This window comes from Corticium candelabrum, chromosome 12, assembly GCF_963422355.1.
Source record: "Corticium candelabrum chromosome 12, ooCorCand1.1, whole genome shotgun sequence".
Lineage (NCBI taxonomy): Eukaryota > Metazoa > Porifera > Homoscleromorpha > Homosclerophorida > Plakinidae > Corticium > Corticium candelabrum.
Genome location: NC_085096.1, coordinates 6,006,068 through 6,016,511, shown reverse-complemented (window position 1 = coordinate 6,016,511; position 10,444 = coordinate 6,006,068). Strand labels below are relative to the sequence as shown.

At 45.5% G+C, this 10,444-nt stretch overlaps 2 protein-coding genes across 2 annotated transcripts; both read left to right on the top strand.

The window, feature by feature from the left end:
• The first annotated feature begins 3,154 nt into the window (after positions 1-3,154).
• LOC134187651 (zinc finger BED domain-containing protein 4-like) lies at positions 3,155-5,333 on the top strand. Its single transcript, XM_062655803.1, has one exon. It carries the CDS (start codon positions 3,155-3,157, stop codon positions 4,988-4,990), a length of 1,836 nt encoding a protein of 611 aa, XP_062511787.1. The 3' UTR covers positions 4,991-5,333.
• On the top strand, positions 5,159-6,017 carry LOC134187650 (uncharacterized). The gene is made up of 2 exons (XM_062655802.1): positions 5,159-5,212; positions 5,272-6,017. The coding sequence occupies exons 1-2, from the start codon at positions 5,159-5,161 to the stop codon at positions 5,974-5,976; spliced, it is 759 nt and encodes a 252-aa protein (XP_062511786.1). The 3' UTR covers positions 5,977-6,017.
• Positions 6,018-10,444: the final 4,427 nt, after the last annotated feature.

The window sequence follows — 10,444 nt, the reverse complement described above, 5'->3', positions numbered from 1 at the left end:
GTTGATGATTACCAACGGCAATTACCACAATTTGCACTACGAAGGCCTGCTGGATTCTACCCTCCCCAACCGTATCCTACCACTGCTGTAGGATACTTTAAATTATTCTTCACCAACAACATGATCGAGATTAATAGAACGTATGCGTTTGATGTCTTTTCTCTGCATTTGTCTTCATGGTATAATATTTTGTAGTAACTGTAAAAAAAGTTATATAGTTATACTTCTATACTGTTGCTACAGTTGCAAATAATAGTACTTTGCTATGCGCACGCTAGATTATAAAGGCGCGCGCTAGGTAATAAAGACGCGCGCTAGGTAATAAAGACGCGCGCTAGATAATTATAAGCGTGACATAGTAGTGCAAAGGTGATTGAGGGGAGGAACTTCGCGGTAGGGTTCTGAAGGGCTAGAAAGCAGAGAGTCATTTGGTCACCAAAAGCGAAAAAAATGATAGAGCTGTGGACCGATGTACTCGAGAAATACGACGGCAAAATGATGACAAAAAAATCCAAGGAGAAGATTGCCACCCAGCAGCTACTGCGATCAAGTCAATCTTCAACATTTCTCGGAGTCGGAGGTGCGCAATGAAATAGACAGCATTGTCAAGAAAGCGAAAGGGATCTATGCCCAGCATCGACTTCCAAAAGAAAAGGGGCGTGAAACAGATGATGCCGATATTCGCTTGATGAGAAAGCTGCCAAATTAGCATGGCCTAACTTTGCTGTTTTCATTGCTCACTTTCGAAACCATCCCTCACTGGGACCTGGCTCTGTTGAAGACGCTTCTTTGCTACCTAATCTACCGCTATCTCAGCGTGCTGAAGAGGACTCATTTGTAACCACAGGTGTTGTGGCAGAGGAAGCCCAACACCCACTTCTCACACGTTCCAGACCATCTACACCTAGTTCACGTACATTAAATCCCGTACAGCCACCACTAGAGTCTTCCAGCGACAATAACGCTGAAGAGGAAGCAGCACCAAAGGCAAAAAAAGAAGGCTCTCAAGACCCCACGAGTTGGTAGTGCGGGGTCTCAGCTAGCGTTCATTCAGGCCATGACAGAAATGCAAGAATCTAGCCAAAGGCAACAGTTTGAGCATGACCAGGCAATGCAACTGCAACTGCAGCAGTTTGAAGGAAAGAGAGAGAGAGAGAGGCAGCAGCACGACAGAAAAATTCGCCTGAATGAAGAGGAAATGAAGAAAAAGATGTCCCAGGAGAGTCAAATCTTTCAAACGCAGCTTATGCAGCAACAGCAAGCATTTCAGGCTGAGCTCTTTAAACTCCTCTTTCCTGATGAGCAATAGTTATAATTGACAATGTCTAACTTGTTATAGATTTAGTTTGTGTATGCCTTTTACATTTACTCAATGTCTATGTGTATAATTTAAAATATTCTTGAAATAACAACAATCTGTAGGCTAGACTTGGGAAATTATCAGTACCTAGGATTCAGGGTTCCCCAGGCATCCTGGAGCCGGGCGGGCCGCCCGGTTTAAAAATTGGCGGGGCCGCATAATCTCAAACTTGAGCGTTTCGCTTAGATGTTCAGATTATCACAACACTTACGGGGTGGTACCTGGCTGCTCCCACATCAAAACACCGAATTTCGAGTTCTTCCAGAATGAGCTAAAAATGTGTCTAAAAATAAGCCTAGCTATTCGATAATGTTTACCTCGAAGCATTTCATGCAATCTTGATGCTGCGCAATGTTACGGAAGGATTAGTACGAGGTCTTGCGTCGCTAGTGTCGCCGTACCAGCTTGCCGTAGATCTCGTTTTTCTCCGCCATTATGCGCGATACGGGAACGCGGCTACGCTCCTACGTACTAGACACGTGATGCAACTCTATGTATAGGATTCTAATGACGTTCGTTGGATATAATTCAAATTATTGTATCTTGCGCGAACCATGCGCAGTTGCATTATACGGGTAGTTGAGGCGTGGTCGTAGCAACTAATTGTTGCAACGGGTCACCAGATGCATAACAACCAATCAGCACGTCAGAAAGTAATTAACGCACCAATCAGCACGTTGGAAAGTTTATTTTGCGGGAAAGTGTCATGTTCGTTTCCGGTTTCGAAACGAGTGTTGTGTTGGAGATGCCTCGTCCCCGTGCGAGTAGAAGACCTGTCCGTCCCAATCTGGAACGAGGCGGCTACTCCCGCTGTGACGGATATGCTCTCGTGGATCTAGCGCTGCTTTCAGCGCAGTTGGAGGAGGTTGCCGTGTGTGCCACGTGCAAGAAGGGGAACATCAGCCTGAAGATGGGAAGCAACCGACCGGGATTTTCGCTTCCGTTGCTACTGGAGTGCACAAACAAGTGAGTGTCACCGATCATGAGCACAATGAACATAACTAGAATGTGTGAACGTGGCGTATTGACGTAATGCCACAACAATGTCCACCCGCTGAGATTGTGCGTATTTCTTTCTAGTCATTGTGGTGTAAATGTGCGAACTGGCGTTGCTTTCCATTCTTCGAAGCGAATTGGCGGTGGTGGCAACAGCCCATTCGAAGTCAACCGGAGAATGGTGCTCGCTGCACGTGAGATCGGGTGTGGCCAGAAGGCTTTACAGGTGAGAGTCGTCACTTGTGCTTTAGTACACGTTGTCTATTTCGTTTTTTCTACATTTAGAAACTAGCAGTTGTCGTTGGCATGCACGGTGGTCTAGCCAATGAGGGATTTGTATCAAACCAGAAGGCTGTTCATGGTGCTGCTGTTTCTGTAGCCAAGGTGGAGATGGAGAGGGCAGTCCATGAACTGAAAGCATACTGTGACAGTGCAACACCTAATCCTGGTAGGTAACTAACACATTTTATTGGAATGACCTATAAAGAAATTGTTTGTTTTCTTCAATAGCAACCAGTGTTGCACCGATAATCGGATCGGCTATCGGTTATCGGCCGATATAGGCATATCGGTACTGTATCGGAATCGGTAAATTGCGCGTAGGTGCGGAGATGAGCCGGAAGTCTCCCATTTGGGAGCACTTTGAGGTAGCTGAGGACACAAGATTCGGCTATCGGTTATCGGCAGATATAGGCATATCGGTACCGTATGGGAATCGGTAAATTGCGCGTAGGTGCTCGCCGATAGATTGCGCATGCGTATGCAGAACGGTACTGTAGAACCACGTGAGTAGCCTGCATGTCGGCGGAGACGAGACGGAAGTCTCCCATTTGGGAGTACTTTGAGGTAACTGAGGACGCAAGATTCGCTCGCTGCAAGGCTTGCAAGATGAAGATATCACGCGGTGGACAGACGACAAAAACCTTCAACACCACAAATCTCCAGCATCACTTGAGAACTCGACACCAAGATAGGAGTGCGGCATACGAAAGGGCCATAGAGGAGGAGAAGGTGAAGGCTAAAGACCGAAAGCAAACCAAGGCATCTGCGTGCTTTCTCCAGCAGTCGTTGCTGGACGTACGGAAATGGGACATCAATAATGCACGCGCACAAAGAGTGCATCAATTAATCGCTGAAATGATTGCCATTGACTCACAGCCCCTGTCAATAGTGAATGATGTCGGGTTTACTCGTCTGCTACGTGAGCTTGAGCCGAGGTATTCTCTTCCTAGTAGAAGATACATAACTGAGACAGTTCTGCCTAAGGTCTATGAAGAAGTGAGGAGTGGAGTCAGGAAACAGGTGGATGGAGTGTCTTTCTTCAGTTTTACCACAGATGGATGGACTTCTGATGATGGTATTGCAAACTTCCTTAGTCTTACTGCTCACTGGTTAACTGATGATTTTGAAAGAAAATCTGCTATCCTTCATGTCCTTCCACTGGAAGAGGCTCACACTGGTGAATACTTGTGTCATACTTTCCTGCAAATGTTGGACGGTTGGAACATAAAGAAGAACCAAGTCCACTTGGTGCTGCGAGACAATGCTGCTAACATGGTCAAGGGAATGAGAGAAGCATGTGTTCCATCTTATGGCTGCTTTGCCCATACACTACAGTTAGTCATTGGGGATGGACTGTTGTTTCAAAAAGTAGTTAAAGATCTGCTTGCCGTCTGCCACAGAATTGTTAGTCACTTTAAACATTCATCACTTGCCCATTCACGTCTGCAAAAGATTCAAGCTAGTCTCGGATTACCTCAGCACCGCCTACCACAAGATGTATCAACCAGATGGAATTCCTCCCTCTACATGCTCCAAGCAATCATAGAACAAAAGATGGCCATAGCTGCTTATTCCTCAGAGTATAGGATTCCCCAACTGACAGCAACACAGCTGGAAATAGCTGCAAAAGTTATTGAGGTACTTGAACCTTTCGAGGAAATCACAAAAGCAGTCTCATCTAATGCATCGACCATATCATTAGTCATTCCGTTTGTTCGAATGCTTCATAGGACGCTGAAAGAGCAACATAATGACAAAGGAATTCAGTCAATGAAGGATGAGATTCTAAAGTCATTGCAAAAGAGATTTTCGGACATAACTGATAACTACTCTTTAGTCTTAGCAACACTGTTGGACCCCAGATTCAAGGACAAGTTTTTCAGTGACACATCAGAAAGAAGTTTTGCTAGAGGTCTTCTTCAGGAGAAATGTCATGAACTACTGCTAGAAACAAAATCAGATCCTGACTCATGTGCAGAGGACACTTGCCCACCCTCTCCTAAGAGACCTCAAAGTTTACTTTGGAGAAGTTTCTCAGATATTTTAAAAGAAACGGGCTCCTGTTCAGCAAGTTCTAAGACTCCATCGAACATTGACCATTATCTGTCAGAACCAGTAATAGATTTTCACCAGGCCAGCTGTGACAGCTGGTGGATGGAAAACAACAGGAGATTTCCACTTCTGTCAGAGCTTGCACAACGCTACTTAAGTGCCCCTGCAACATCTGTTCCCTCAGAAAGGGTTTTCTCTGATGCTGGCAACATCTGTAATGATAAACGTAACAGGCTAGCACCCGAGCGAACAGAAACATTGTTATTTATTAAGAAGAACTTTGACATATGTAAAAAATGAACATCACTCTTTATCTAGTATCTACAAAATAGTATAAATTTATCAGATATCGGTATCGGCTATCGGTATCGGTTCATTGTGTGCTTGCATATCGGTTATCGGTATATCGGCGAAATTCTCTTATCGGTGCAACACTGATAGCAACCTATCATCCAGATGATGATGATGATGGCGATGATTTTTGCGGTTTTCACGACGATGAGGATGACACGGAATTTCATGGTTTCGCCTCATCTGAGGATGTTGTTGATGTGGCTGTATCTTGTGATGGTACCTGGCAGAAGAGAGGCCATCAAAGTCTGTATGGGGTACAGGCAGCTATTTCTGCTGTAACAGGCAAGGTAATCGATTACGAAATCGAAAGTCGTTTCTGCAAGAATTGCCAGTCGCATAGTTCTTGGGACAGGGGAAGTGAGAATTATAGGGAATGGAAGGCCTCTCATGTTGAGAATTGCAGCTTGACCTACACCGGTTCTTCTAACAGCATGGAGACCCATGGTGCTGTCATCATGTGGTGTTGCTCTCTGGAACATTATAAGCTGCGCTATACCACATTCATTGGGGATGGCGATAGCTCTGCGTATCGATCTGTTGTTGCTGCAAACCCGTATGGTGATGACGTTACAATCACAAAGTCGGATTGCATCGGTCACGTGCAGAAGAGGATGGGAACTCAACTGAGGAGGCTCTGGACTGAGCACAAAGACCTTGCTATTCCCTTGCCATCTGGGACTGTGAGGAAGGGCATCAAAGGACAGTGCAGACTAACAGCTGACTTGATCAACAAATTACAGAACTACTATGGTATGGCCATTCGAAGCAATCTTGGAAACAAGTACAAAATGGTTTCTGCCATCGCTGCTATCTTTGGGCATCATTCTAATGACCACACCTTTTGCCCACCTGGAGATGACTCTTGGTGCAAGTATTTGAGGAGAGACCCAACATACAAGGACAAGGACATCCAAAAGAAGTCCTTGAGCTGATGGAGCCTGTATTTCTTCGTCTGAGTGACGATGATCTCCTGGACAGAGTGCAGCGTGGCGACACCCAAAACTCCAATGAATCTCTTCACAGCCTCATTTGGAAGAGGGTGCCGAAACATCTACCGTCGTCTCTGCAAATTGTAGAGATGTCAACCGCACTGTCTGTCATTCAGCGAAATTCAGGCAACGTTGGTTTGGTGTCTGTGTTAGAGTCGTTAGGTGTTACTAACACTGAGTTGTCTCGCCGTTTGCTGGAACGATTGGACGAAAGAAAGGAGCGTAAGATGCTCAGAAAACGGGATCCCGAGGTGAAGAAACGACGACAGGTTCTTCGAGGTATGAAGAACAGAGGAGAAGACCAGCTGTGGGAGAAGGGGCATCATACGCTGCTGGGTCATTTGAGGTGGAACTATGTAGTGCAAGTCGCAAAAATCGCTATTTTAGATTATTTTCCATTTGCAAACTATAGCATATTACCTTGCACTGAGCAAAATATCAGCGTCGTATCTCGTCAGTAAAGTGTCCCCAAAAACTTGTGTGCGAAGTCACGTGACTACAAAAATTCGAATTTTGGAGGCGTTGGAAGCCGGAAAAAACCGCAGAAAACAGGCAGATACGTAGCAATATCCGGGCTTTCGACCTTGTGACGTCAATGGGCTGTTATATGCATATAAATGACGATGCGCTATGAGATCCCGTCAGATCCGTGTATCGGCTGTTTTCATTGCGTTCTTTCTGCTTTCTCTCTTGCTTAGCATGTCTTTTCAACGTAAACGTCGGTTTCGTGGAAACCAATACAGCAAGCCCAAGAAGCCGGCAGTGCAGTTGTCGCGTTCAGCGGCGAAGCTGGCTGATGCGTCATACGAGACGGCGTCGTCATCGCACTCCGGCCTCGAGGGTTACCGTCTCGTCGACATGAACGTGTTGGCGGAGTTCCTAGCGGCAACAGTTGTTTGCAACAAGTGCCATGGACAAATTTCATTGTCAGAAGATGAAGACCAACGGATGGGATTGGCGTCCAAGCTCGCGGTTACGTGTCGAAAGTGTAAGCACAAAGAACAGAGCTACACGAGCAAGAAGATCAACAGCGGTGCTATGGACGTCAATAGGCGCATGGTTTTGGCTATGAGACTGATTGGCTGTGGACTCGAACCGCTCAAGCATTTCTGTTGCACAATGAACATGCCAGGTTCCTTGACGAAATCGTCCTACTCTGGTCACGTGACCATTCTTCGGCGTTGTGCCAAAGAAGAAGCGGAGAAGAGCATGACAAAGGCCGTGGACGACACCAGGCACCTCTATGAAGCTAATCCAGACGGTACAGTTGACATTGGGGTGTCTGGTGATGGAACCTGGCGGAAGAGAGGCTACTTATCTTTCCATGGTGTAGGCACGCTGATTTCTATTGTGTCTGGAAAAGTGGTGGACATATCCGTCAAGTCATCGTACTGCCGTGCCTGCACCATGTGTCAGAAAAAAGAAGGCACTGCAGAATATGATGAGTGGCTCTCAAAACATGTGCCAGAATGCCACAAGAACTATAGCGGTTCATCAGGTGGGATGGAGGTGTCCAGTATGATCGACATGTTCCAGAGGTCTGTGGCCACACGGCAAGCAAGGTATGTGGAATACCTGGGAGATGGAGACAGCAAGGCCATCAAAGGCATCAATGATTCTGCACCATATGGCCCAGACCTCTTGGTAGAAAAGCTGGAATGCATAAACCATGTGTCCAAAAGAATGTATGCTCGCCTGGAAAAAATAAAATCTGACAACAAAGGAAAGAAGCTGGCTGACGGAAAGGGACTGGATGGGAAAGGAAGACTTACTCTGGCTGTGATGAAAGAATTGCAGATGTACTATGGGAGAGCAATAAGAGAAAACCAGGCGAGCTTAGAACAGATGAAGAAAGCCATCTGGGCAACATTTTACCATCGGTCATCAACGGACAATAATCCGCAACATCATTATTGCCCAGATGGCGAGGGCACATGGTGTAAATACAATAAGGATGCCTCCTCCTACAGCCACCATGACGTCATCCCAGAACCGATTGCGGCTATCATCAAGCCTGCATACGAGGAGCTCAGCAGTGATGACCTCTTGAATAAGTGCCTACACGGCGGCACATCAAACGTGAATGAGGGGTTTAATAATATTTTATGGAGGATAGCTCCAAAGTCGGAATTCTCTGGGCTTCCAACTTTGGAGCTATCCTCCTATTTAGCTGTAATTCGGTTTAATGATGGGGAAGGTTTTTTTACGAGTTTTGAGTAGAGAGGGTGGGGAAGATATCGGGAGGCATGCGATGGTTACAGCTAAGAAAATGGACACAAAAAGAATAAAAAAAAGCGAATATCAGGAAAAACCTGAATCAAAGAAAAGGAGGCACTACCAGAGAAGGGAGAGAAAGAAAAAACAACAGAAGGCAGTGGCAAAAGAAGGAGTAACATATGGGGCGGGGCAATTTTGATGATTACAGCTAGTGCTAGATGTGTAGGTTGTAAGGAATTATAATATAAAATCAGAAGTTACAGAAAGTGTGTGTAAAAAATTATCTAAATTCAGTGAATTGTGTCTAGATCAGCTGGTAGCAAACTTGTTGTGTAAGCGTGTAGAGTAGTATAGTCACTTGGACGATATTGGAACCAGAGACGTCAACCTGAGTCCTGGAATGGGGACCCTTCCACACATTTTGCTTCATATCTCGCCTCACTGCAACTGAAAAATCATTAATTTGGTAACATGCTAACCTGGATGTACCAGGAACGTGTTCGCTGCGATACGAGAGTCAGCCGTTACGCAGATAATTGTAACCGAATTTTGAATTTTCGAACATTCTCATCTGCGTAGTTGCCGTTATCCAAATCGTAGAATGCCAAAAACGACGTGAAGTAGTCGAAAACAACCTGCTAGACAACATTGTTCACTAGCGCGTTCTAAAGACAGCCGGGAGATTTTAGCGGGAATTTTGAAATACATGACCGGATCGACTGGGAAACGTAAACACAGCCGACTACAACTGTTGCCATCAAAACCACGCAAAACATCAAAACTTGCGGACGTAGCAGCAAGGATGCTCCGCTGCAAATTTTGCCATCTAACTAGAAGTCCGGTTACCGTTCCTACTTGCTGCAGTCAATGGCTCGGTTGTAAGCATTGCACAAATCAATGCACACGATGCCTGCCTTGCAATGCAATGTGGTGAGACGATCAACTTCCACTGACTCTCTGCCGTCTGGACGACCCGAACGAACTGTAAAGAGAAATATGAAGAGCTGGGCAGCGCAGCTGCGGCTCACGGTGACAGGTCGTCTGACACAGAGCTTCCAACTGTGTTAAAACTTTACACGTTCATGCTGTTTCTGAATCAACACAAGCCGGTGCTCCATCACGCAGCTTGACGGCCGACGCCGAAGACTGCCTAGAGTTAATCGAGTGACACGTCTGCACGGTACTATTATATGTCGATCTATTACACGCACGCGCGTGTAGTCATCGTGCCCAGTATACTGATTACCGATTATTAGAATACCTACGTGTAAGCTTATATTCAAGCTAGCTAGACACACGGATACGTTGCCGGAAACGCGAAACAAGACAAATAATGCAATATCGGTACATGTGTACATTATTACCCTAGGCGTTGTACACCTAAAGTAGCGGCCAGTCACGTGACGTAACACCAGCTGCGAGGCAACTCGAACTGCGAGGCAGAGTCCTGACCCAGCAGCACCTTTAATTTTGGAAGCGAATATCCTATGCCTACTGTTTTAACACGTGTGAGACATCCCAGCATTGAGTCGTCAAGTTTTACTAACTGCAGCAATGCACATAAAAGCATGGTCACATTCAGATCGGTCACACCACAGCATTCAATCAACATCGCATAGATGCGAATTGGATGCGCATTGACCCATTTCACATTAAGAAAATGAAAAACGCGTGGGAGACATTAAACCGCCTATCGGTGTAACTTGTGTTAGAACCTGCGTTCATGGCTGCCTATCTCTACCCGAAAGCTCTCTAAATGTTGTTAAAAACTACAGTACGTCAATCTATAGAACAAGCACATTCACATTAGAGAAGGAACACAGATCTACTACTACTGCCAAGATGAGGCACAAACAAAGCAGAAGAAGGCGTTTATAAGAAAATATTTTCAGAAGATAAGGCTGTACGTTGAATCAGTCTATACTTATTATCTTATAGGTACCCGTATTTCAAAAATGCATGTTGGCGCTATGCCCAATACGTTTTGTTGCATTTAAAAATGTAATATCGATAACATGTATATCTCGTACATGACTACCTCTCTCATAGTCTCACTGTGCTTGGCTTTGCCGAAAAAGACCTGCCAGAGCAAATGACAAAAGAGGTTGAGCGATGAAGATCTACTCGAGAGGTTGCAACGCGGAGACACGCAAAACTCTAACGAAGCGCTTCATTCTCTCATTTGGAGGCGTTG